The following is a 27,932-nucleotide window of genomic DNA, read 5'->3' on the forward strand; positions in this document are numbered from 1 at the left end:
GCCACGAAGACTGGTGAAATACCTAGCCAGAGCTATAGCAGAAGCTTGTTGATGGCTACCAAAAGCATCTGGTTGAGGTGCATTTTGCTAAGATGATATTAATAGGGTGTGTATGCATATATTTCAGCTTGTATTTATAATTTTGAACCTGTGTAGATTAGAAAAAATCCAATAAATCCAACTCTGATGCTGTACATCCAACAGATTTATGCTGTATAATCATGTCACTCTGCAAAAACACCAGTCCAAAGAAGTCATTAAAAACCCAAAATTACGAGGACATTCATGTCCATAATGAGTGTATGCAAACTTATGACCACAACTGTATACAAAGGTATCGACTGTGAGGTCACCAGGTGGTTTATGATTGGCATTTTGCAGCTTACCATCAGCTAACATTATTGAGCTATTAGCACTGCAGTCATAAAATGCAAAGACACATATCAGCTAGTTGGTGCTAAGCAAAAACAAAAAACAAAAACAAACAAAACTATAATTTCACTCACGACAGCTGAAGTAACAACTTCTCAGATGGTCCATACCTCACAGAAATTCATAGCACTAATTAAATAATCCATTATAAAGAGTCTCCAACAGCATGCATAGGGTGCTTCCACTGGATTAGCCTAGCAGCAGTCAGCTCAGGTCAATTAACATGGCCACGCCCCTAATACGTTTAGCCAGGCAGATGAGTGAACAAAAAAAAGCAAAAAGCAGTCGTTATGAAAGGGGAAGCTAAAGAATGTTTCCACTTCCAGGAATTAACAAGTTTAAAATAGCATCGTTATCTGTTCTCTTTTTGCTCTGAAATATTGGAACAAGAGCTCATTAGCCTGCTCTCTGCAGGGTCTGCATACTGCTGAGTTCCTTATTAACAAGTCACTCAAATGCAGCACTGTTGGAAATGACACGTTCGTGTACTTAAATGAACCTGCAAAAGTCTGACCTAGTGTTGAATTTACATTCCTGATTGTTTAAATACATTCTTCGTAAATCTGTGAAGATAAGATGTGCTTATACATCTTATCTCCGCTTTTGCTAACCTTGAAGTTCAGAAAGCAAGCACGTCCATACAACACAGATATACTCTGCAGGCTATACGTGCACTGAATGACACAGGAACCCAACACTGACTGCAAATGCAGGTGGACATTGTCACTATGCTGTGACATCAACCACTGCAATGTGTTTTAGGTCCAGACATGTTGGGTTATGGAGCCTCAGATTAACATGTCTGACCTAGAGCGTGGAGACTGATGAAGTGCAACACAAACAGACACACGTATCAGCTAATGAAATAATAAAATATCACCAATCAAAAAATGAAGTTCTCCGATGGTCTGTATCACCCAGCAAGCCGTAATATTTGTCAGATGATTCTATTACCCAATTTCAATTCTGATACCCAATTTCGTTGTGCAAGAAACTGCACAATGACAATGAAAAGCTCTAAGTCTCTAAGTCTATTAAAAATGCTCCAACAGCAGCATGTACCTGTCAGTCAAAGCAGCCACATGTTAACATGCTTTTTAATGCTATGAAGTTGGACATTTTAACAGGTGAGTCTGTGGGGATTTACTCAGTTTTGAGCCCAGCCCTAAAGAGCCATTAGAGAAACTGGAGTTTTTCGCACTTCTGCATTTAGCTTCAATTTTTCAGCCCCACAGACTGCAGCCCGGCACCCTTTTGCATCCTGTTTAAAGCATCTCTAAGCTGCCTTCAAGCACCTATGTGAGCTTCAACCATGAAACCTACAAAAACGTTACAGCTTCCATTTCAAAAGGTAAATGGAATATACTTCTTTTTTTACTTAACTTGAGACTTAAAGGTGTTTTCTTACTACAAGTCTCAGTCACCTATTCACTCAAATACTTTTTCTATGCCTAAGCATATAACATTCGCAGACACACACTGATGGATGCATCAGGGGCAACTCGGGGTTCAGTATCTTTCCTAAGGAAGCTTAGCCACAGGCTCAATAATACCAATGGGAGGGAATTCCAAGTGTCTATTAATGTGCATGAAAATATATCCAAGGATTATGTTCATCCTTTATATACAGTCTATGGCATTAGCATCAGATCCTGTTTTATTACTTAATTTAAAAAAAATTGTTCTAGTATGTTGTAAGTCACAAACAGCTTCCCCAGGTTTGCCTTATGCTGCACTGCACTTCTGTGCTCAGTAGGGGGCAGTGACATCAGATACCCATGAAGCCCCCCCACGCTGTCACTTATTAACAGATAGTACAGTATGAATAAAGTTTCCAGCTGCCCTGGACACATTCCTGTGTGTAATGGTATCCAAGATGGTTTCTCATATTTGCCAGCACATTTCTACCGCAAACACAGACACTCAGCTTTGTGGTCTGTGGTTCACTTTGATCATTTTTTAAAATATATCCATTATGATTTAATAAATGTGTGACCAATGTAACAGTGAAAATGCAAGATGATAAAATATTTATTGAGTATGTTATGTATTATACTGTATAGCTATCACAGAGGGGGGTCAGGCCTCCTTCATTATCATATTGTTGCCATGGCATTTCAAACTCTCTCCAGAGGGAAGCCGTGGATGACAAAGAGGTGATGAGAGGAGTGAAGTTCTCCAATTCACTGGGACAGCGTATGATAGCTGGGGAAGAGTAAAGAGCACACAGGCAGATCCAGGATACTCGCTCAGAAGATGAGCGTTGTTCCCATGAGGAGAGTCCTGAATGACAACGGTAAGACCTGCTATGCAATTTTAAACAGCCCATCATCCTGTATGCAGATTACACTAAGCCGCTGTAGCCTTTTCTTCCACTGCTGCTCTTCTTAAGTGGACTTAGGGTTTTTCTTCTGCAGGAAACTGCTTGACACTCATTAAATCACTGCTGTTTGATATTCATTAATTTATTCCATTTGCACTGACATGGCCTTATTGGACACGTTTCTGGTCAATTCCAGCTCTGTGTTTAAACATTCATGAGTGCCGTAAAAGCCGATTACACTGTGTCTGTGTTTCTCTCTATTAATCCAGTTTAATTAGAGCCAAGTGGTCCCTGAACTTTTGGATGTTAAGTCTCAAAGAAAGTGATGTCACTGAACACTAAACACCGGTTAAAACTATTGGGTTAGCTAATGTGTGCCTCCATTCTATCATTTCATTACATTTTAGACAGAAGAATCTAGGTTTAAGGTCAGAGTAAAGGTTAAAGGTCATTCAAGTAGTTGTTAAAGTTAGAATAAGTCTGCAGGAAAATAGATGGAGGTCAATGTAATGTCGCCTAAAGCGATGGAAACACAACTGAGTGCATGTGTGTTGGTGAAGCAGCTGCACACAGATGGTTTTAGAGGGTCAGTCAGAGGTGGACCTTTGTGCAGGGTCGGGCAGCGGTCCATTATTTATTCATGCCGACGTATCCAAAAGGCCGCCTAATTGCACCAGGAGGAGCCCAATTACGCACAGGGGCCTGCGGCCGCTCTGTCTCACATTCACAGGAAAGTGGGAGGTGGATCACATGTCAGCTATGACCGATGCTGTGCGTCTTATTTACATTTGCAGAGCTCGGGTTCAGCTCTGTAAACACACAGTGTTTGTGTGTGTTTATATGCTCGCTGGAACAGCAGATGCTGGCAGGAGTGCCAAACAAGAAAAGACAAATGTTGTCAGATAGACTGGAAATTGCTTACAGAACCTCTTGACAAGTGTTTGTTTTTTCTCTGATCATGGCAGGCAAAGGTAAGGTGTTTACGGTGCTGCTGGTTGTGTATTTGTGTAACATGAGCACACATACGTAGTCTTTGTGTTACAGTGGGCTCCGGCGAGGATGTGAATACGAGCTCTGGGATGGAGAAGGCGATCAGCAAGGAGCCTTTCTCCTCCCTGCTCCCTCGACTGCATTCATCTTCTCATTCTACAGGTGATATCCAGTCTTAAAACTTGCACTGCTTATCTCATACTGTATTTACCAAACTGCAAGTGAAATGCAAGAGAAAACTACAATTTTCGCAGAACTTTCATCTTGTGAAAATTAAGCATACAGCATTTTTGCTTTCATGGTAATTTAGAGGATAAGTAGCAGGCAAACGCTGCTAATTAAATACTCAATTAACTGGCTGGTCATCAGTGAGTGACAGTGCTTATATAAAAGCAGAGGTTTTGGCAGTTTGCAGGTCAGTATTAAGACATGCCAAGGAGAAAAAAACATTTGCAATGATTTTAAAGAAGCAACTGTTCCTGCCATCAGTCTGGGAAGCCCAACATTGTACAGTGAGATTATTGAAGACAGTCACCAGTCTTCCCAGGACTGGACATCCCAGCAAATTCACCCAAGGTCAGACTGGGCAAAGCACAAAGAATGGTAAATGGCCTGTATTTGTATAGCGCTTTACTAGTCCCTAAGGACCCCAAAGCGCTTCACACAACCAGTCATCCACCCATTCACACACTGGTGACGGCAAGCTACATTGTAGCCACAGCCACCCTGGGGCGCACTGACAGAGGCGAGGCTGCCAGACACTGGCGCCACCGGGCCCAGTGGACACAACGATCGAGACTGACCAAACCGGGGCTCGAACCGGCAACCTTCCGATTACAAGGCGACCTCCCAACTCTTGACCCACGGTCGCCCCGTTAAAGAAGCTCCAAAAGACCCCCAAAACAACATCTTAGGCTCTAAAGGCCAAGGTTAGCATGTTAAACATCAGTGTTGATGACAGTACAATAAGAAAACGCCTGAACAAGTATGGCTTGTTTTGAAGAGTTGCCAGGAGAAAGCCTCTTCTCCCTGAAAAAGAACACGAAAGCAGATGCAACTTTGTAAAGTTACATCTTTGCATGTTTGAATAGAGAGCAAAAGAAATCCTTAATGTTATTATTAATACCCGCTTTTAAAAAACAGCTGCCAACAGAAACTAACAATATCTAACAAACCCCGACACTTTTCTCTCTATTCAGATAATCAACACCGTTCTTTGTATCGTCTCTCCAACTTCCTCCCTCCACCTCTCTCGTGCCGCCTTTGTTTCTCCTCAGCCTATCATCTATCTGATCAGGTTTACCTACAGGCTGCAGATATTTTCCAGCAGCTGTGTAGAGACAAGCCAGCCAGCCAACATCAGCGTCTACATTATGGAAAAAAGACGGAAACATCGCTGCTCAAGAGCGGGGACAAAACCATGGAGAAGCATGCCTTCCAGCTCGCCTTTAGCACACTTAAATGTAAGATTACAGTGAACTTCTACAGTGAACAATTTAGAATAGCGTACCATACTTTAACCATATTTAGTTTTATGAATGCAGATGAACTGTACTGTATATCCAGCATGGAGCGAGCCCACTGGTGGTTAAACATAAAGTCAGGGGGAAATTAATTTGATCCCCTCTACTGCCACCTCTGAGGACTTTACCCAACTCCTAGGGATAAGGCAGCCTTATCTCTATAATGAATAACAGAGGAGCTGCAGCATATGTCAGCTCCAATATTCACTTTCTGAATAGCATCTTCAACTGCAGGCAGCAGATTAAATAATATATAGTCATACATTTCATTTCTCCACGTGACTGCAAATTGCTTGAGTGGAAGTGCAGTACATGTCTGTTTGGGAGGTGATAACAGAGTGCATGCCATGGGCAGACACACACACACACACACACACACATATATAAATTCACTTTAAAAAGCCACAAGTGCGCGTATAGTAAAAAACACAACGTTTTACATACATTATTTGACCATTTAGGTGGCAGCAAGTTTTTCCAGATACCCGTCTTTTCTTTCTGGTTGTCCACAACCACCTACAATGTAGGTAAACAGAATTTCTTCTAAATATTAAAGCGCAGCATTTTGTATTTTTGCAATAAACAGTTTGTAAAATGCACATCATTGATCCTCTATGACAAAACAAGAAATAGTCATCCTGAGTTTGAACATAAGACAGCATAGTTACTAAGTGTCACTACCTATTTAAATGTTCTGTAAAGTTCATTATATAGGTTTATCCTTCACTTTAGCTCAAGAATTCCCTTCGTGATATATCTAGAGGCCAACATGGTGCAGTCGTTTGATACTATGTGATTCTGTTCCCATGTCACCATTTCCAGAATGGAGGTGTGTCAGTTTAGCCACTATGACAGAACCAGCTAATTTGACTGGCACCTTGTTTGGTTATAGAATTATTCTGGGTAGACATCCACATCTAAATGATAAATCTCCAATACTGTGTAGCATTTAGGCTACTTTAGCCATCCCATTATTGGTGCACATCTGCAAGCCGCTTTACAACCCACCTCCACTCCTACATCCCCCTTTTCTTCCAGACTTTCTCAGTGTCACATCTGTTGTCATCTCTGTACCACCAAATATAAAATTACTACAGATGAAAATGGCAATATCATGACTACAGCAGCCTCGACTGAAACACATTTATGACATGCGTATGTATCTGCATGTGAAACGAATTCCTGTTATATTGTGTATTGCATGGTGAACTTGCACAGGTCTCTGGACCGCCACAGAGCATAGCAAACACCCCCCTTCCATTCTTGCCCAGCAACACGAGTAAAGGAAGGGAAGGGGCAAACAGATAGGGTTGGCGGGCTGCTTTTGAAGTGTTGCTGCATGTTGCATTTTTCATTCACTGGATAGAATTCTTTATCATGAAAATTGCATGAATATCTATGAATGGAATACAATATTTTTTTAAAAAGGTTTTTCAATATTAAAAAAAAAAAGAATTCTGAAATCCTACAGAAACCAGTTCCAGATGCCACACACACGCACACACACACACACACACACACACACACCTACATGCAACATACTCACTCTAAATTTGGGTATTGGCCTGGTTTTGCCACACAGAGCTGGTAACCATAACAGAGCATTTGGCAGCTAATGAGGCAGATATTCTCTCAGGAGGAGGTGGAGACCAAATTAGAATTAAAAGAGGTGAATTTGGACTTACATTTGTCAGCTTATCAGAGGCACGACACCAACTGAACACTAAACTTTCTGCATTCATTTTTTGTTTTTTATCAACTGGTACCATCTTGCTGACAGAGCTCAACAGTGACTGAACACAGTTTTAATGGCTCCAGTTCCATAAGTGATTTTCTGGAATAAGCGTTTACTCCATTGACAATGTCTAAAATCCTTATAGAAAGACTTTTAAGCCTTGAACCAACCCAACCAGTTATGATATGACTCATGGCAGTGAAAGAGATGATTTGAATCAAAAAATAAAATGAGGCAAAAGACAAGACATGTCTACATAATTACTATCTGCATAATTGTCTACATAACTACCCAACCTATAAGCAAAACTATCCCAGATTTCACAGGAAATGAATTCCAGCCTTGTCAGATTTAATCCTTTTCAGTGTTCTTTAATAGCTTTTGTTGTTTGTGTGCATTAATGTGTACACAAACTTACACATTTCCATGGTAACAGCAATCACAAATGTCACTGTTTCAGTTCAGGATTCTGGTTAGAGTACTTCTTTCATGTGACAGCGCAAATAAAATGCAAACACAGGTTTGTGGTTTCCACAGGAGCTCGCAGTAAGTCTGCTTTGGATGCTCACAAAAGTATGGCTCATAAACAGGTTTTTTACTTAGTTTTCCCACCGGAACCTCTCTATTGAGCTCACATTGAGTTCTATTTGCCATAACCTCGTGATACTTTTGTGTTTTCTTCTGAACAGGAACACTCATTTCCAGAAATAACTTTCTTGTTACTCTGAGTAATTTCTTGGCAGCAGGGACAGACTGACAAGATAATTCAGGCTGGTTATTTGACTCCATCCCAGGGCACTTAGACTGACACTATGTGTTACTTAATACTGCCTCCATATCATAATTTCTGCTGTGTCTGCTATCCCTGTATTGTTGTCGTTCCTGCATCATCGTACGTAGCAATGTTGCAACTGACCAATCACATTGCTGTGATGTCATAGCTTTGCAATGTGGTCGGGGGAGTGAACAGCATTTCTTTATAGAAAAGTAATTTATAGAAAACTAGTGGAACAAATGGTAAGCATTTAAAGTATATATAATAATAACTATATTATTATTCAAATGAAGCTGCACCAATCAGATGTTTTAACATCTCCATCACCACTGGTTGAAATGCAGCCACAAACAATGACAGAGCTTCCACCGTGTTTACATATTGCTATATGTTATATGTTAATGTTAAATGGGAAGGATTTCTGTTTTTGCAACATTCTGCTAGACACAAAGTGCCCAGAGACACAATTTAAAATCAGTGCAGTGCTGCACTCCATATGTGATTAAAGTGTTTTCAGTAAACTGACTGTTTTTCCATGTTTAGCAACAAAATTGTGTCCAAAATAAAAGTGAATACATGTGTAGACAGTTGTCTGCATCTATAACAGTACAAAAGGAATAAATGAACATTTTTAGGATATTATACATGTTATTATATGTGTTATTACTCCCCTCAGGCTGAAATTCACGCACCATGTTTGTCTGAAAGTTATTTGGATTAAAAATGCAAAGCTTTGGGACAAAGAGCCTGTCTGAACCTGAGTTTTCAAGGTTCAGGCTGCAGGTGAACCCTCAAAAACCCCTCTAGGAATAAACTAATCAATGCACATACTAATTTCTAAAGGGAGCCACTGACCTAAAAAACAAATAGCCTGCATGTTTTAAACAGAGATACGCAGTAAGCTCAAGGATTTTTGTTTAGCACTTTTAGTTTTTAATTAACTCTGATTGGCACTTTAGCATTTCTTCTTCATTCTTCCACCCTCTCGCTCTCTCTCTCCTAGAACTTTGTATTCCCAAATTCATTATACCAAAAGGTTTTAACTTTATGTGTAAAGAAGCAAGTAGATATACTTATACTGAGTCTTTTTAGAGGTCCTTCTTCTCATTCCTGCGCTCTACTAATGCTGCTCAAATTGACCGTCAGGGCACAGGGAAATATCCCAGCATCCACCACTGACTGGCAATGACTTTGCAGGCTCTGGCATCTGTAGTTCTGACTCTGAATCAGAAATTATTGTGTATTATCTAGAATAATAACCAAAACACAGTTGCTGTTAGCATATCAAAAAAGACCCATGACCTTGGTTCAGCTGAAGACAGAGCTTCAAAATATCAGCAAATACAGCCAAACTGTCTACATGACTAAACAAGTCACAGAGTATGAGTATCCTCCGCTTTGATGGACACTACGATTCAAATTTCTCTTAATTCATTAAAATTCAGCCGATGTTTTCTTGCCTTTGTTCATTAACAACTTTGTTTTCCTCCTAGATCAAGATTTACTCGAGGACATCATCTCCGACAGCTGCTTCCATACTTCGCAGCATATTGTGAGTCCCACCAGATTTGACATTTGGGTGTTTACAGACTCAAATCCAATTTTTTTTTTTAAAAGAAAATATGAAATACGCTCACACACTGAGTGTGTGAAACAGTCTGGGAGTTATCTGTCTTCAAATGAAGTGTTTGTGGCTGTATGAGTGCGATTCATCCGAATATTGCGGAATGATAGCGAGGGAGGCAGGGATGCAGTTAACGGCCATTTGTATTCAGACGTGTACATGGTCTGGCTGGTTACAGGTGGCAAGTGATACACACAAGGGAGAGGCAGACACACTCTCTCTGACTGGGAACCGTAAATTACGCTGTGAAACACTGCGCTATGACACATACATGGATAAGAGACTCGCTCCGCTCATGTGTGGCTCTGTGTGGGAATGATAAGTTGAGGGAAACGCAGAGAATGGGCTGAGGCTGTTAGTCTGCGAGTGCGACTATAAAACCACCACACAGCTCTTTATAATTCAACACACATCCTTACTGCAACATACATATTCTACCTCCTGCACACACACGCACACCCTGACAAAAAGAGTGCGTGTACACAGCCATAAGGAAGAGTGCAGACGGACGTGCTCATCATTTTTACTTTTCTCTTTGGTGATCATATATTCCTCTGTTAAAGAATGAAAAGAACCCTTAACTTCAGCTTTTGTGAACATTTCACTGCCTTCTAACTCCTTTGTTTGGTTTCCTGGTTTGAAATGTCACCGTTTTGACTCAGTGGCACCCAGTGTTTGGATTAAAGGAGAGCCAGAGGGAGGCTCAGACCTCTCAGCAGAGAGCTGAGCTTCCCCTCAAGCTACAACATTTTGAGTCAAAGAGCTAAAACAATAGAAATAAATAACCATCAATATTTTTATGGTGCAGCTTCACGTAGAAGAGTCCGAGTGGTGAACTAACCTGCCTGCAGTTCAGAAATCTCATCAAGTGAAAATATTTAACACAACATCAAACCAAAAATACGACCCAGGGCTGTTTAGGAGCTACACTCCTCTATCAGACAAGAACTGGACAATGTTCCTCTCCCAGAAGTCCAGCAGTTGGTCTCCTCAACTCCCAGATGTTTACAGAATGTTTTTAAATGAGGCAGGGATGTTACACAGTGGTGAACAAGGCCCTGTCCAATTTTTTTTTGAGATGCATTGCTGCCAGTAATTCAAAATGTGCTGATATTTTTCTTAAAATTGCACATTTTCTCTGTTTAAACATTCTTAAATATATTTAAAAAATACAAAATATGGTTTTATAACATTTGCCCAGCGGTTTTTTGCCCATTTTTGCACAGCAGTCCAATTGTTTCAGCCCTGCAATGTTTTTCAGTCTGACGACTTACTGCCTTTGGCGATGGTGATGCTGTTCGACTTTCAGGACAAAAAGTTTTCTCCGTGTGAACGTCCAGCGATAGAAGAGCAAGAACCCATCCAGGAAGTCAGGAACCTGGAGAAAAGTCTCCACAGGTGTGTGTGCGCGAGTGTAAAAGTCACATGTGAACATCAGAAGTTTACTTATGCGTAACCAAATAACCAAAACTGAATCAAAGAAACATGAAAATGGGCTCTGCTGTGTTTTTACAGGTGTAAGACCAAGCTGGCTGCCTCTCTAGCTCGCTGCAGAGTGAAGCAGAATCTGCAGAGTGTCTCCTGCTTCCTGTCCGACAGTGTCAGGACCAAACAGCAGCGAGCAAGAGGTCTGCCACTGTGCGCATGGATCAATACTCTCAAGATCAGGTAGGTGCTTGTTTCAGCATGATGGTCCCAAATTTATTTCTTCGCTGCACAGAAACAGCTCACAGCAGCCATTGTGTTTCATGGTACGTTCAAGAGCCCAAAAATGTCCTATTTGTTATGTGCAAGTTAAAGTGTAATAGAGCGGCTGTTTATTAAACTCATTGTTTTTTTGGCTTAATGCAGCATGTGTTTAATGCCTGGTAAAGTTTACTGGCAGTTAAAGCAGAATACTGACATGCTGCTAATCAGAGGGCACTGGTGTCTCTGTATTACAATGATCTAGTCTCCTGTATCTGTACCTGGTGATGTGTGTCTCTGACAGCATGTTTCGTCCTCTCCCTGTAGTCTTGACGAGATGTGTGAAGTGTTACAAAGCGCCGGTTTGTGTCAAGCGGAGAACGTGACCGAACTCAAGGAGTCCACATTCTGTAGGGACCCCCTCTGTCCCGACACACTCATCTTCTCGCAGCATCTTCAAGCTTGGCTCCAGCACAGCAGCCTCACCGCCACACCTGTGCTGAACATACAGGTAGAAATCTGGGTTTACCTATATTTCAGTCCTAAGAGCTTGAAAAGAAGGTGAGTAGACTTCTTCTGAGGTTTTTGGAAGACATGTCACCTTTCATCCAAGAGGTTTCTTCAGTATTAAAATTAAAGGTGGAGAGTCCCAGGTATTTGAACCCTTGTGGTGGGGTTGTTCCTTGGGAGGTAGCTGTTGACTCGCTGTTAATGTGTAGCTGAGTCTCCAGAGTATACTTGTACTTTGACCTTTGACCTTTGAGTATACTTGTACTTAAAGGTCAAAGGCCACTCTTTCAAGGATGCCAAAATATGAAAGCCAAAATAACTTGAAAGAGGAATATAAGTGACCATCATCAAACAGAGGTGGTGGCTTAGGACACCTACTGTCACCCACCTACAATTTATTCTTCAGATCCCTTACCAGGGACCTCAACCCCCACTCACACCACACGTCAGGTGACCTAAATGGCTCACATGATTGGGTGGGGCAAGGTCTGACAGTGCTTTCCCCCAAAACCGCTGGTGATATTGACCCCTGCCTTTTTTCAAGCTCTTAAGGCGACCATGACTAGGATAACTGAGAACCTGCACAACACATATGTTTTCTCTGGGGTGAGCACTTAAACATAACTTTAGCAAACTGGGGCAGAGTGCTGGACTCATGAGGTGTTCTCACACGTAAACTCAAGACAACATCAGCAGAGTCAGGGCAGAACAAAGTAGCACACAGCAGGAGATCTTTGGGATTGGACACATTCTCACCACTGGAAATGTTTAGTTTAGGTGAAGATGCTGCCTGAGACGTGGGAGGTGTGGATGCCACAAAGCCACATAATCAGACAGTTTGTAGTAGAGAGCTGGCAGATTTAAGCCCCTCAAGTGACTCAACCAGGATTTATGTTTTCAAGCGGTGGTGCTTATTGGAAAATGTATACAGACTAAATCAAGTCAAATCTGCATTCTTTCTAATGATCAGCAGCGGGACCTTTCTCTAGAAGCAGAAGTATGTCAGATTGCATAAATGTCTATGAGATGATTAAAGCTCTCCCTTACTTGATTTACCTTGGTAAAGGCTTTCTTAATGGATGTATGGTCTCAGCAAAGCCTTCTAGTATTATTTATTACTGCCTGATGGGGTCCTCAGTTTCTCAGTCAGATCTAGTCATACCTATGAAGTCTGGTTTCAAAGAGCAAGATGGTGATGACCATCAGCTGAAGTCAGAAGGGAGTAGAAATCTGTTTGTAAATCTGAAAGAGTCAAGGTGAAAGCTGAAGGTAAGAGTTAAAGGCGAAAAAGGATTCAGCGAGAGATGAAAATCACTGCATATATTCAGATTAAAGAACAGCGACAGCGGAAATCCAGCTCACTCATTTTTGTCAGCTTTTCTATTGATGGTCACTTTATGGCCAAATTTTGCAGATCATTAGCAACACGTGCATTTAGCATGAGCGCCGTGTGCTCCTCTATAAAAGACTTAAATTAAGAAGGAAAAAGTTACAAGTTTTGAAATCAGCAGAGAGAAATGCACTCAGTCTGTATAAAGGCTGCCTAATAGTCTTTTTCTAGGTGGAAAGCACTTCACCGCTGTGCGATAAAGTGCAAGTTTTGCCCTTTGATCCAGGCCGACTTCCTGTTGTGATGTGAAGTCTGAAGTCTTGAGTTAAATGACTTGAACTCCATTAGCTGCACAGCGGTCTGTAAGTCCGGAGGGTCCAGCTTCTTTGAGGAGAAAGTAGTTCACCGGGCTTGTGTGAATAACAGACACACCTGTATGTCTGTCTTTGTAGGACAGGAGCGTGTGCGTGGCAGCAAGTGTGTTACGCCCCCTGCTGTTTGATAAAAGTGACGTCCTGCTAGCGGGGGCCTTCTCAGCCATGACCGTGGCACACGTCGCTGTTGTGGCTGCTGCCCGCTCGGTCCGAGTGCTGGTGTGTGGTGCTGAGCACAACCCCTCACACAAAGAGGAGATCCAGGAACTGCTCAAACAGATGGACTTAAAAAGTGAGTGACAAACACTTCTGGATCTGGAATGTCCTTGTTGCTGCTGATGTCACTGTATTTGTCCTTTAAGCTTTAACATTCATGAACCCTAACCCTGAGTTTTGAATATTACATATGCTGGCAGCACAGTGCCAACACTAATCCGATCACTCAGATGTTGCTCTACATCCTGTTGAAGATGTTCGTGTCCTGTCACAAGCGTTTTACGGTCTGGATGACGGAGATGCCACCATCCAGCGAGTAAAGGTCATCATGGTGCTGCCTCAGTGCTCGTCCTCTGCCCTTAACGACCCGGTGCCCACTATCCACAGTGAACACGGAGGTAGGGAAATATAAGCGACCCCAACCTCCTGTTTCAATGAGTAAACATAATCTATGTCTGTTTTGTTTTTTTACATTTGAATATTATGCAGTCATGTCAAGTAGAGTTGAACAAGGGCCGAGTGACTTAAAAACTACTTGCAGACTTAATACAAGCTGATGCTGGAATAGAAAACATCATGAGGGTAACATGAAGAGTCCACACGTTAAACAGGTTCTCCTCTGCTGACAGACTGGGGTCTGCTGCCAGATTTGTCCCATGGTTCTGTTTCCAAGAGAAAAATAAACTCTCTGACCGCCCAGCAGGCAAAACTGCTGGCACACGCTCTCACTTGTGAGTAAATACCAAGCACACACACTTTTCACCGACCGAGCTACCACTTAAACACGTTCTGCATTTTTATTCCTGTTGGTAAAAAATCCATTTATTTCCTTCCTTCATCAGTCCCAAAGGTTCAGACTGTGGTCTACTGCACACGCTCAGTGTATCCCGAGGAAAACGAACAGCTGGTGAAGAGAGTGTTAGAGAAAACACACACTCACCCCAAACTGCTGCCCTACAGGTACAACAAACACACTCGGCACACATGCTCCATCTTTATACAGTTGTCTGCTTAATAGGCATTTAATCCTTTTAGTCATATATAAATATAAAGTACTTTTTTAATCCACAGGCTTAAACAAACACAAGCGTAATGAGGAACCTACAGGGCAGTGTAACAGGAAACAGGAGGCACTTAAACCATCTCAGATACTTTCTGTTTAATTGGATGGTCCTTTTTTTTACTTTTATCTTTTGGCATCATTCGTTCATTTCCACAGCAAATAGAAATGTAAGCAATGAGCAGCCCATCTTCTTTTCTAGGGCTCAGCTCACCGCCAATAACCACAGAAACCAAATGTCATTTCAGCTTTTTTAAAGCTAAACTGTTCGTTTTTTCTTATTGCAGCTTGATTATTATCTCTGAGTCCAAACACACAAAGTAGGACAAACCCTTGCATGGGGCTCATGTGAGCAAAAACTCACGAAAGCTATCAGATAAAGCATGCTGACCTCGATAAATTCACTTTGTAAGCTTGGAAAGCATGTGATTCCAGCGGATATGGCGGTTTGGGTCACCATTCCTGTGCACAGATTTCTAAATAACCTATTATTTTTACCTTTCTATAAGAGTGTGTGTGTATGAGAGAGAGAGTCTGTCAGCAGGCTGATGACAGTCTAAAGGATCAGCTGCTGTTACCGGTGGGCCTGAGATTAATCCCGCAGTCGGGGTAAACGGGGCGGAGAAGATTTCAGAGTCTGTTTCACGCCTGCTGCTCCACAAAAGTCATTTCCTACCATCCGTCCGCTTAAAGGAATCCAAATGTTATTAAATCAGCTCACATAAGCTCTTTTATCAACTTGCGTTAGGATTTTAGGCACATGTTTGATCTCTGTGTTTCCAGTATCTGTTCTGTGAAAACACAGTTGTTTCAGTTGTTTTTATAAGGGATGACAGTGGACTGCAAACACCACTGCACTTCAGCGAAGTTTGGAGGAAGGAAGGAGTGATCAGTTCATAGCCAGGTTTTTGACACAGTTTTTGTATGTTTGCGTCTGTACGCTACCACAGTGGATTTTAAATCAAATGGTAAATGTGTGATTGAAGCACTGACTTTCAGCAACTTGCATTAACTGTTTAGGAATGACCGGCACATTTATACACAGTCCACAGAGGCTCGAATGTACTTAGACAACTGACGAGCAGTTTCATTGCCAGGTGAGGTCTGTTCCCCTGGTATTTCATGACAGTGTTGAACTTTGTATTTTATATGAGGCCCAAAGAGATGTCAGTGCAAGTGGGGGAAGCCGCCATTAGGCTGAAAAGCCATAATAAACCTATCACAGAGACCAAAAACATCAACAGAGGCCAAATCCACAACCTGGTATGTTCTTAAAAACAAGGAAATTCCTTTGGCCGGCTCAGCAACACCAAAAATTCCTGAAAGACCACAGAAGTCAAACAAAGTGGGATGATGACAGAATTACAACCAAGTCAAGAACACTCTGAGGGAGGCAGGTGAGTCGTTGTCAGGATCTACAATCAAGAGATGTCTCCATACAGACGGTTTATGACAAAGTGCAAACCACTGGTTACACTGAAGGACTGGAAGACCTGATTAGACTTCAGCAGAAAACATCTAAAAGAGCCCGCACAGTTCTAGGAAAACAGATTCTTTGGACAGATGAAACCAAGATGAACTAGAAGAGAAATATAGAAAAGCAGGGAAACTGCTTTTCCCCAGATAATTACCAGATTATTTTTCAAACATGGTGGAGGCAGCATATTGACATGTGCATGTATGGCTGCCAGTGAAACTGGGTCATTAGTGTTTATTGATGCTGTGACTGCTGTGATAGAAGTAGCAGGACTTATTCAGGGCAGCATGGTGGTGCGGTGGTTAGTGCTGTTGCCTCCAGTTAATGTAATACTTTTGTTAAACCCATCAAATTAAAGCTAAAAGTCTGCACTTCAGTCACATCTTTACTATTAGATTTAAAATCTCCTGTGTTGTTGCACAGAGGCAAAACTGCAGAACCTGGATCAATATCCAAATACTTATCAGCCTAACTGTGCATTCTGCTTCCACACATGTGACTGCAGCCATTTAACTTAACGTGTGAGCTCACAACCCATTAGTTTTATTTTAATAGCATTTAGTGGAGATGAATAGTTGCCCCACTAAACTGTGTGTGTAAACACTCAACATAAAGAGCACCTTGCTTTCACAATCAGCATTGCATTGAGAATTTTAATGCGAACGAAGGTCACATCTGCACATCATCTCCATATTTCAGCAAGATTTAGACAGCGCTTGGTCCGCTGAGATTTCTCATTCAACATCCCCTAAAATATTGAATCCTGAAGGGAACTTGGGCCAGAAGTACGGCCTGACAGCAACAGCTGCGAGGCCCATAAACAAGACTGTCCTTAGGCTGTGAACAGGACAATCTGTCAAGAGACACCATGAGGAGCACCTGATGAGCCACCCGCTCCCATCCACTTACATACAGGAAACCTTTGTGCCTGTAAACTGCTGCACTGACACTGAACTGCAGGATGCCCACGTACTATTTCATGTGACTGCTGCTGCTTGTATATCAAGTAAAACTGCCAGTAGCATTATTTTTCAAGAACTTTGCCACGGCGCTAGAAAGTTTGAAGAGAAGCTGAGGCCGATTAAACAAATCCTGTTTTCTTTATTTGGTTGTCAAAATAATTTATTTCTCTTTGGTTCAATTTCCAGAAGCTGCCAGTTCTTGTGCGCGTTACACAACCATTTATTCACAGCAGGGGGGCTCCGACTTCTGACGACCAAGTGCCAATTTAGGAAATTTGTTTGTGACTGAGGGCCGCACAGGAAAAATACATCAAAAACATTTAGCATTAGTTACCGTTCTCTGTAACTATGTTGGTATTTTTTATTATGGTTTACAGCCTTTTAATCATTAGTGTGGTGGTATTATTATGACCCCTGCTTTATCAGTAGCTCCTAGGAGGTTTTTAGCTGGTATCGTGGTTGAAACAGAAGAAAAACACCCCTATGGTTTCATATCTGATAAACTGTGCAGTGATCATCTTTCATTGGCTCATGGGCCACACAAAATGTTCCCAAGGACCACAACTATGCATCCTGGGCTTACAGTAATCCTCGTCTAAATGCATGTGATGATGACGAATCAGTGTGAAAACGCTTTCTTTTTCTTCCCGTTCTGTGCCGCTCCCTCAGGGTGAATGGTCCAATTTTCCCAGACGACTCCTCGTCAGGAGGCGAAACAGACTCACACAAGTTTTTCAGGCTCGAACCATCGAAGGTCACCAATGGCTGCTTCGTCGCCAGACTGTCCCGACAGGTGAGACACATGGGAGGAGGAAGCTTAAGATGAAAGTAAGAAGAGAATAAAGGACAAGGCTGCTTTCAAAGGACTGAGATTTTGTGGTGTGTGTAGAGTATTTACGCGTGTGCGCGCTTGCAATTGCTTTGCAACAAGACCTTCCAGTAGTGCTGAGGCTGCACTTCTTTGCAGTCTGTCTGCAGGGAGGTCAGTCAGCTCTGCTAGCCTGCACACGCACACACACACAGTAGGTAGGTGTGTGTGTGTGGACCATTGCTCTGTAAAAACACTGCAGCATTATTCCAATATTCCATAAAAATGAGACAAGCTAAAGATGAAATGCCTGTGAGCCAGCGAAACATTTCAGTGCTCCAGAGCCAAGATGAATGGATAATTCTCTGTGTCGCTCTTTCAGCCTTTCCTCCAAGCCCTCCAGCCTTGTTGCATCACCTCATTGCTCCATCCATTTGCCCCCTCCCCTTTCTTGCCTCTTGCTGCACTCATAAAAAGAGGGAAAAATACAACAGAAGGAGCTGAGACGCTGCTCCTTTGATCACCTGCAGCTCGAAAAATGCTGCAGTGAGGTCCGTAGAGCCACAACAAAAACTATTCAATCACATTGAGTTTATAAAGGTTTACTCATTTATAAAAATACATTTACATGAGTTGAAAGTGATATTTAATATGTGCCTAGTAACGCTGATCATTTAAATCTATTATCATAACAGAATGTTGCAAAAGACAAAGAAGCTTTAAAAAATTTGCTTCTGCAGTGATGCAGATCTACATGCTAAATGTTCACATCTGGAAGTAAACATGGAAAAGATAATGTAGCATCTTGAAAGCTGAGGGATGAAACGAGTTTAAAACTCCTCGACACCTTTCTGAGTGCTGAAGAAAAAACAAGAAAGTGCCTTTAAGTGAAATCAGACATTTGACAACAAGAAAAATGAGACTTTATGGAGGCAGAGACGTTAATTGACATGCATGTACAAGTACACAACAAACCTGTTTGTGCAGACAGCAAACTCAAACGCTGGATGCTGTAGGACAAATGAGCGTGAGAAGCACAGCACACACCACCCGTGTACTCTGCTTGTAGGTACTTGTCAGTGTGAACAAGCCAATTCCTTCAGCAGAGAAGCACTGTTTTGAGACACGGCTAAAAGATCGGTTAATAGAATAACAATTAAAATATAGCACATTCTGCACTCTGTTTGTGACCAAAAGCACATAAAAGTTACCAGGAATCATTCTTAAATTGCTCTTTCTTCCTGGATTTGTCCTACATACACACACACACACACACACACACACACACACACACACACACACACACACACACACACACAGTGTAGCAAGAGACACAAATAAGATATATATTATAAAGATCAGGTGATTGATGTGCAGGAAAGGGTTTCATTTAAACGTTCTCATGCAGAATGCGCTGCTGGTTAAAGTATCATTTCTAATGCAAGTTGTATCTTTCCAACACAAATGGGCACGCTGCTGCCGACACCGCTGTCCCGTCCAGCTCACCGTTGTAATTTAAAATCTAATGATCACATTGACGTTCACTACAGTGACTACAATGAACACAGAGAGCTGCGGCTGCAGATTTTGTTACACTGACGCTGCTGAGATACCTCATCGATGCGTGCAGATACACAGAAATGAAGGAACGAGAGCCCGTGCTCATAGACAAGGGGACAAACTGCACCTGTCCCACATCTGGGAGGTTGTCGAGCTCTAATCCCCTCTCAAGTATCTCCAGTTTTTTCCTCACAAAATGTAGATTTAGCATTTTAATTTAAAAATGTGGGGTTTACACATGACTCAAGGAGCTAGGCTGGAAGCTCTGTGTGGTTATCAGTGCTGTTTTGAGCTAATAGCTGAATTTTGAGTTTTGAAGAGTGGTCACATTTTCATGATCAATCAATCAACCTGATAGGCGAGATATTTCAGCCTGGACCAAAGTGTTAGACCAATGATCTTGTCACTGAAACTAAAAGTAGACATTTTCATTAGAAAATGATTCATCAGCCTAAACCTGAAATATTTTATCTGTTAAAGACGTCTGACGGGCTGCAATCAGTCATACCGCTCTCCAGTAAACTGTAGTCTTCTGCATTTTACCACCACATTGGCAGCGCAATTAAAGTTCTGAGGCTTATGAATGACTCAAAGTGTACAATGCTGTCAAAGTAAGAAAAATGGAAAACTGCAGAGGCAGATTAAACTCTCGGGGGTGAATAGAAAATGCATTTGTAATATTTTTAAGCAGCTTTCATAAGAGAAGAGAAAGTAAATGGTGATTCAGAGAGACTGTGACAGAAAACAGACAGTTGAAGGCTCGGGAAAATTTAATGGGATTTCTTGTTTCTGCACTGCCGATGAAGACACCCTTTCACTTCTATGCATATAATACTCAGGCTGTAACATACAAAATTCATCTGCAGTCCTGTAAAACACTGAGCATGTCCTTATAGCTTCCATAGGAACTAGGAGGGCAAGTAGCAGCCAGGTGCTGATAATCAAATGCATTTGATTAAGTGATCATCAGCGAGTGTGAGCACCTCTGTAAAAGCAGAAGTTTGCATAATTTGCTGGTTTGGAGCATTCAGGTGTGTGTTTATGTGGATTTACTTTGAAGCCTTAGGACCTGGGCACCTTACAGTCATGGATTTTACCATGAGCTCCTCTGCATGCCGACATATTCTAGAGTCAAATGTGAGACCATGTGTCCAACAGCTAAAAGATGGCTTAAATCAGGCCACGCAACAGGACAGTGACCCCAAACACAGCAGCAAATCTACAACAGCATGGCTGAATGCCCGCAAATCTCAGTGAACTGAAGCAGCGTTGTAAATAAGAGTGGACTAGAATTCCCCCACAACGGCATGAGGGAGAAAACCTTTACTCATTATTTACTTTGGGTATTGCTGCTAAAGGTGGTTCAGTGCATGACTGAATCATGGGGTATACTTAGACTTGCACGAGACTGCAGAGTCCTGTGCAAACTTTCTTTTCCACAAGGTTATTTGGGTTTCAGTGTAATGGAAAGTTATACATTAAAAATGATGTTGCCAAGGTGACTTCATGAAGTAGTTTTGATCCCTTGAATTCAGCTTCATGGCTTTCATTATCTTAGTTTTTGGTTGCATAAATGGTCGTTTTTAGACAAGAGTTATTAACTAACAGCAACAAGCTTGGTTAGCAAGCTGCATGGAGTATAAATACACACAGAGATAAATATGATCTAATTTGCACAAAGTAACAAGAACTGAGCACAGACTTCTTCAGACCACAAGACAAATTTACAAAACTCACAACATGATAAAGATGCCTCGAACTCAGATTTGCCAAAATTTTTTTATACTGAGCTTCTAATCTGTGCATTTCCTCTGTAACATGAGTCTGTGGCACTAACACACCTTCTAAAGCCAGTCTGGAGTGGCAGTGTGGGAAGCTACACTGTGACAATTTTCAGCCCGGGGGCTTGTCAACAAAATTCATCTTCCCCGAATTTATCGCTTATCTTCCCTCACCTTTTATTCATGTATTTGACTGGCTTAATGGCCTTGACGCTTTAACGCTGGATGATTTTTCGATTGGTCCTGTGTTATTAAAAATAGTTTGTATACTGCCATGAGGTCACTATCCACACAGGATAACCTGTAATTAATTTGGCAATGCTCGTGCATCTGATCGGATAAACCGAGATAAATTTCAGAGAACTTCTGAGTGCAGGTTGGTTATTCAGTACTTAAAGAAGAAAAACCGAAGTTTTACTTCGAGGGCTGGCAGCTCATGCCATCGTGCTACACTAAGACGCTGAACGCAGTGGGACAAACATTACAAACACATTAGCATTTTTGTTGTAAGCAGGGTATCATTGTGATGATAGCATTCAGTCCAAAGCCAGCTGTTTTCTCACATGGGCATAGAGGGGAAACATAAGTGGCTGTAGACTGTGAGCATCGTGGTGCCTTTCAGATGATATCCTTTATTTGCTGCCACGATGCTGTGTAAAAGCCTCCTCCCCCTCCTCTGCAGGTTCGCCTTATGGCTGTAGCTCATTTCCACACCATTGTGTTTTTATTGTGTAGATCTCCCCTGTGCTATGTTTCCCCTGAGACCAGTAATTTTAATACATTGTGTCTTCACATTAAATCTTCAAACTGCTCTTTCTTCTTCAGGCAGATCCAACTAAGGTGGAAACGGTCCAAGATGTGCTGGCAAGGGCGGCGGCAAAGGGCCTCCTGGGTGGAATGATTCCCGAACAATCAAAAGCTGCTAAAAAGGGGAAAAGCAAGAAGAATCGAGCAGCATCAGCCAGCAGCAAACCTTCATCCTCCTCCAGCCTCGAGAGGGAGACGGGAGGAGAGCTGGCAAATGGACGAGATCCATTCACACCTTCAGGAGATGAAGAGGAGAAAGGCGAGGGAGACTCTAAAGATGGTGGTGAAGACGAGGAAGAGGAAAAAGTGGGTGAGACAGAGAAAGAGGGGGAAAAGAAGAGGAGGGGGCATAAAGGGCGTAAGCGAAAAGGCCATCCAAAGCAAAGCAAGAAGACTACTGTCTCTACGCATGAACCTAAAGGCCACAAGAAGAAACAGACAAAGAAAAAAGTCAACCAATCACATCACAAGAGGCGTCGGACGAAAAGCAAACCGAGACGAATACCTCGCCTTACACTAGCTTTAATGTCCTCTGCAAAACCCTCCAACCACTTGTCTCCAATCACAGCTCTGGCACAGAGGATGAGCATCAATCCAGCGTTTAAATCACAGCAGACATTACTCAGCACGCCTTCCCCCGCTGGAAAGCATCCTTCAGCCGCTCTTCCTGCCATACCCGCTCCCCACACAGCCTCCACGGGACTAAACAAACAGCCTGAAAGAGCACAGGAAACATCGAAGGACGCAGCTAAACCAGCAAAAGAGGCGGTAAGAGCTGACAATGTGAGGCTGCCACCAATCTCCTCCACCTCCTCCACCTCTCTGCGCAGCAGGAGTGGCAGTTCTGGCTACCGGCCTCCGTCTGGGACCTCCAACTCCCAGCAAGGCAACATGTCTACATCTTCATCCTCAATATCTCTGCCTGATGTATAAAAAAAAAAGTATTCTCACTGATGTTTAAATCACAGGAATGTACTAACACCACATTAAGTGCTTTTTAATTATTACAATATTTATTTATTTTTTAGCCATTTTTGTTGCTTAGATTTGTTTTTTAAATATATGTGGTTCACTCATAAACTACATACAACTAGTAATTTATGTTGACTAATACACAAATAAATTACTACTTGGGCCACAGTGACGCTACAGTTCACTGAAGAGCAGGTCGCAGTATTTGTCAGATAAATGCATTAAAATCTAAAAGGCACCAACGTTAAAGACACAAAGTGTAACTACTGACCTGATTGGTACCCATCTATCAGTCAAAGTGGCCACACAACTGAAAAATGCAGAACTTAACATGATTTAGATGGTTTATCATGTAAAAATTAAGTGCTTCATATAGCTGTCAGAGGCCTGGCTTAAAGGGGACATATGCTCATTTCAGGCCCATATTTTCCTTTGTGGGATCTCACGGTTGTTTTACATTCACAGTTTAAAATGAGGCTTATTTATCTTAAACTGGAGTTTTAAAAAAAGCAATAAGCTGAATATGCCAACTACTTTGTGTTACTGTCTGTCAGCATTGTGATGTTTATAACCTGCGAGTGAGACCCACAGTGAGGAAAAGCCTGTTTTGGATAAACGTGGCCCAGAAGCCAGAGCACCGAACCAAACTCGGGACTCGGAGAACTGTTGCATCACTACGCCATTTTCATTTTTGCTTTTTCCTCCAGTAAAATAATGCACATGCCATCTCTTTAATCTTTAGTGATACACAAAAAAAAAAAAAAAATGTTTCATGGGAATAAATAACTCTTAATGACTCACGAGCCGCAGACAGCTCAATCCCAAAAATAGCTGCAAACACACACACACAGGTTTTATAATGCTGTTTATTCTCACAATTGGTTACATTGATAAAGTGTACAAATCAGTGAGCAGCAAACGGAAGCAGACACATCCATCAGTGGGAAATGGATAGTGTATATGTGTGTGTGTGTGCGCGCGTTGTTTATGTGCAAGACTGACAAGAGATGCAAGGAGTCCACTGCTGCTACAATCTTCCTCCTCACCCTCCGGTCAGCGGTTCAGATGGAGCAGTGGACTCCCAGCTCTCGGTACACTGTACAAGGTGAAGATATAATCCATAACCTGCTGTGTTCTGCAAAGCGGAGCTTGTTGTAGCGTTGTGACTTAACCGGGGACTGAGACGATGACAGTCATGAGACTTTACTTGCCCCAACTAATAAAAATCAGTATATACCTTTTATAAAATAGAATAAATAAAATAAAAAATATTTCTGTTCAATACATACAGTCTCTCTCTCTCTCTCAGACCATCCCAGAGCATGCAAGGCTTTTCATGACTTTCCATTTCTCCAGATCAAAAGAATGCATAGATAATTGCTAAGTTAAATTCAGCATCAACTTAACTGACAACTGTGAGCGTTTCCGATCGCCTCCGTGTTCATTATTTGCTCTCGTATTCTTCGTTATCTACAATGTATATCAGTATTTTACACTTTGGCCATTTGGTGAATTTTCAAAAAATAGAAAAAAAAAAAATAAAAAAGGCATTTCATTAGAGGAAAATAACAGGCAAACAAATACATAAAAAAAAAAAAAAAAAAAAAGAAACATAGCTTATAATGATGATTAATGCCAAATGTTACATGAAATGGGTATTATGTACACAAAGTTTTTGTCATCTCGTTCACATTTCAGCATCCTTGTGACAAAAGAAGAAATCCTCTCCATTACTAAAATAGTTTCTTTGCGTTCCCCCGTGGAGCCAGCAGACGAAGTGCAAGACAACATGCTGACCGTTAGCTAAGCCCCGCCCCCCTCAAATTACTGCCTCAGCCCCTGTCAAGCATTTCTTTGTTTTGTTTTTTAGGTCTTTTTGGGCAGCAGCCACTTATTTATCACAGAAATGTGACGCAGCACAAACAAAAACAACAAAAGGCAAAAACTGGGAATCTCACAAATCAAGGAAAATACCACTGACTTCAACTCAGCCTCCTAGTAGATGTACCTAGTTTGAAACTCCTATGTTGCCTTGTTCTCGCATTTACAAGATTTTCTGAAAACTTGACCTCTGACCTTGAAGTCAAGGTCACTGATATTCAGACTTGTCCGAGACTTAGTAGATGCAGCTACGGTATCAAATCCTACGTCAACTTGTTCTCGAGTTATCGCACTCACAAACTTAGGTGTCCACGCCTCGCAGCTACGAGGGGAAACCCTCCACTCGGCACCGGCACACCCACCCGGAGGACTGATCTGGACGGTCAACCAGAGAAGTTTGGTGACTTCTGCATTGGGTCTCCATAAGGTAAACTTCTGTTACTGCTCCCCTATTCACAGCAGGTAGCTTCATGTGTTTGATTTGGAATATTTGTTTGTTTTTATCTTTTCCAACTATGGGATGTCATTCCTGATATGAAGGCATCTCCTGGGAACTTGTGCATAGTTACTGAACCACAACAATTCAAGGGACGGCTGCAGTTTGACATCTTCAAAGTTAAAAACAAAAAAGAAATCATGGAATTGTGCAGTATTAATCTGGAAGTTTTGAAATTTTAGTTAAAGCAAAAATAATAATGAATTTTGGACTTTAGACTTTCACATGCTGCGTCACATATCTGCAGTAACTCTTGAAACCGTATTACGTGCAGACTAGCATCTCCTGCTAACCAGCAAACGTTCAATTTTGGACCCTAAAAATGATGAACGTTATGAACAGACTTTGTACGTTTTATGAAGAGTTGGGCCATATTTTTTAATCCAGCTGTTGTTTTAACATTAGGCAGTCATTTTGAACCAGCTGCTAGCAATATCATGCTAAATGTCAGAGGCCAGGCTAATGCTTCTGGCATAAAAGTCTGTGTCCTCAGCAGAAAGTGAGCCATGATCCATTCTGCACTGACCTTGTTAGTCCCAGGATAACCAATCAGGTACACACAGTGAAAAATGTACCACCATACTGCAGCAGGTTGAAATACAAACACAGATTACATTTATGCTTTAGTGTTTCCATTTGGGCTTAAAGGAGCCTATAAAGAGAGGACAGAGCTCTGATGTAGCAGCATCGTCTGGAAAGGAAACCCAAGCCGAGAGTAAACCCAGAGCTTGACAGGCTGTAATCAGGGGGTTTAGCAAAGGGTCACCTAACAGAGTATGAATCTGCTGCCCCACACCCAGGAGGGAGATGTGTTGTTGTGAGGATTTTATGTGATTTTTAGGTGACATAAAGGACTTCATTAGTTATTACCATACATCCAAGCTTGTCAGATATGTGATAATAAGGAGCTAGCAGGTGAAACAGGAACTCTGCACAACACAGACACAGAGCGAGCGGTTTCATTACACTGATGAAATCAGACGTACAGTGAGTAAGGAAACACAAGGCGCGTTCAGCTGAACACAATCCTGGAGACAGACCGATATAGAGTCCATTAAAGTCCGTCAGTCTAAGTCAACGCGTCTCTCTGCTGGCTTTCCTCTAGAAAACATCCACAGCTCAAGAGAAAATTGTCCTCTCTCTTTCTCAAATCACAGTTCACATATCAGCTGTGGACTAAGAATCATCACAACCACACCCAGGTATAAAAACACATTCCTTAAGTCTTCTTGTCTTCCTCCAGGCTTGTTTTTTTTTAATGCCACCTATGATCTTTATTAGTTTAAATGTCTGATGACTGATACTGAGGTGGGATTTAAAGGAATAATCCGTCAAACTTCCTCCAACATGTGTATCAAAGAGCAGCAGCATGCTGAAGGTCTCCTGTGTTTGGAGCAGCACTGTACTATGCAGGGAAGCAGAGGAGAGAGGGTCGGCGCCACCCGCCCCCATCTCGTCCTCCGTTATGGCTATCTTCTGTCATTTCCTAGAGGGATGAGAAAAGAATAACAACGTAAACAAGGAAATGCGCGAAGGATGTTTCGGGTGAAAGGTCACCACTTGTTCAGACGCTCCAGGGCTGACTCTCGCACAGCTGATGAGAAAGAACGAATAAGACAGGATAAACGAACCGTGCGACTTCTGATTTCTCACCCTCGAGTCTCTGAAAGCAGCAGCAGTGTATTGATATTGTATAGAATGATTCACATTTAGATTAAAAGTTCATGCAGGGTCAAGTGGTTGGAGGGTGTAGACTGAAACAAATCTCTTTATCTTCCAATGATCATCCAATGATATGAAACTTTTCATCTTCTCACGGTTACAGTCTACTGAAGATGATGAGCAAGAGAGCTGGGGGAGACAACCAGGTGGATGAGGGTGGAGGGGGAGTGTGGCCAGGTGTGAAAGGTCATGCTGTCAGCACAGGCACAGACACAAATGCACAAAGAGCATGGAGAGATCAGCGGTTTGGCGGCAGCAGCAGCACACAGGATCACTTCCTACTTCTTCAGTTCCTGCCCTCTTCTCCTCTGCTGCTGTGAGCTGAGGGGAATGAGACGTACTTCTATGTACACCATCGCCTGCATGGCCGGCACTCAGGTGGTCCTCTTCAGATGTGGGGTTGGTGCCTTTTTAATTTTCACTTATTTGGAGGAAACAGACTTGAATTGCGGCTCAAGAGCCAATTAACTCTTGAGGTGAAATTCCAATTTGCTTCCAAACCAGTGAAGGAGTTATGACAGGTTAAACCCCCCACCCCCAAAAAACCCAAGGGTTTTACTGCGTTTCCATGGCTACTGGGGTCTGCGGTGGTGACGGGTTTTGGCAGCGATGCGTCGAGTTACCATGGTGACTTGGGGCTGTGGTCGAAAGCCGGTAGTGTTTCACCATGGTTACTGTGGCAACTCTGTGACGGGTCTCTTCTGTTTGAGGGTGTCGATGAGAGACAGGACGCCTCGCTTCACGCTGGTCGACACCCGGCGGGACACCGAGTCGCCGGGAGGCAACGAACCGCAGGCCTTCTGGGAGGGCGGTCGAGCCACCAAACACTTCTGATACCGCAGCTGTGAGAGAGAGAGAGAGAGAGAGAGAGAGAGAGTGCGTAAATTA

General features: G+C 42.2%; 2 protein-coding genes across 6 annotated transcripts in view; one reads left to right on the plus strand and one right to left on the minus strand.

Moving 5' to 3' along the window:
* Positions 1 to 2,584: 2,584 nt before the first annotated feature.
* Positions 2,585 to 24,552, plus strand: LOC116329064 (putative methyltransferase NSUN7). The gene is made up of 13 exons (XM_039613550.1): positions 2,585 to 2,728; positions 3,800 to 3,907; positions 5,023 to 5,208; positions 9,272 to 9,330; positions 10,664 to 10,800; positions 10,918 to 11,070; positions 11,416 to 11,599; positions 13,381 to 13,594; positions 13,773 to 13,916; positions 14,148 to 14,249; positions 14,361 to 14,478; positions 17,687 to 17,810; positions 21,992 to 24,552. The coding sequence occupies exons 1-13, from the start codon at positions 2,689 to 2,691 to the stop codon at positions 22,904 to 22,906; spliced, it is 2,484 nt and encodes an 827-aa protein (XP_039469484.1). The 5' UTR covers positions 2,585 to 2,688; the 3' UTR covers positions 22,907 to 24,552.
* The window catches only part of apbb2b (amyloid beta (A4) precursor protein-binding, family B, member 2b), a 57,844-nt gene continuing 53,705 nt past the window's right edge, over positions 23,794 to 27,932 (minus strand). For all 5 annotated transcript variants that reach the window (XM_031751003.2, XM_039613548.1, XM_039613546.1 and 2 more), the window contains one exon: positions 23,794 to 27,886. In XM_031751003.2, coding sequence (XP_031606863.1) covers positions 27,716 to 27,886 — 171 coding nt within the window. In that variant the 3' untranslated portion in view covers positions 23,794 to 27,715. The remainder of the gene's footprint in view (positions 27,887 to 27,932) is intronic.

Source organism: Oreochromis aureus, linkage group 6, assembly GCF_013358895.1.
Source record: "Oreochromis aureus strain Israel breed Guangdong linkage group 6, ZZ_aureus, whole genome shotgun sequence".
Classification (NCBI taxonomy): Eukaryota; Metazoa; Chordata; class Actinopteri; order Cichliformes; family Cichlidae; genus Oreochromis; species Oreochromis aureus.

Bases quoted from the DNA above. Each gene is read 5' to 3' on its own strand.
- LOC116329064 (XM_039613550.1), top strand. From the start codon at position 2,689: ATGAGCGTTGTTCCCATGAGGAGAGTCCTGAATGACAACG. The intron at 10,801-10,917 runs GTGTGTGTGCGC...GTGTTTTTACAG, and splicing joins CTGGAGAAAAGTCTCCACAG to GTGTAAGACCAAGCTGGCTG. The intron at 11,071-11,415 runs GTAGGTGCTTGT...CTCTCCCTGTAG, and splicing joins ATCAATACTCTCAAGATCAG to TCTTGACGAGATGTGTGAAG.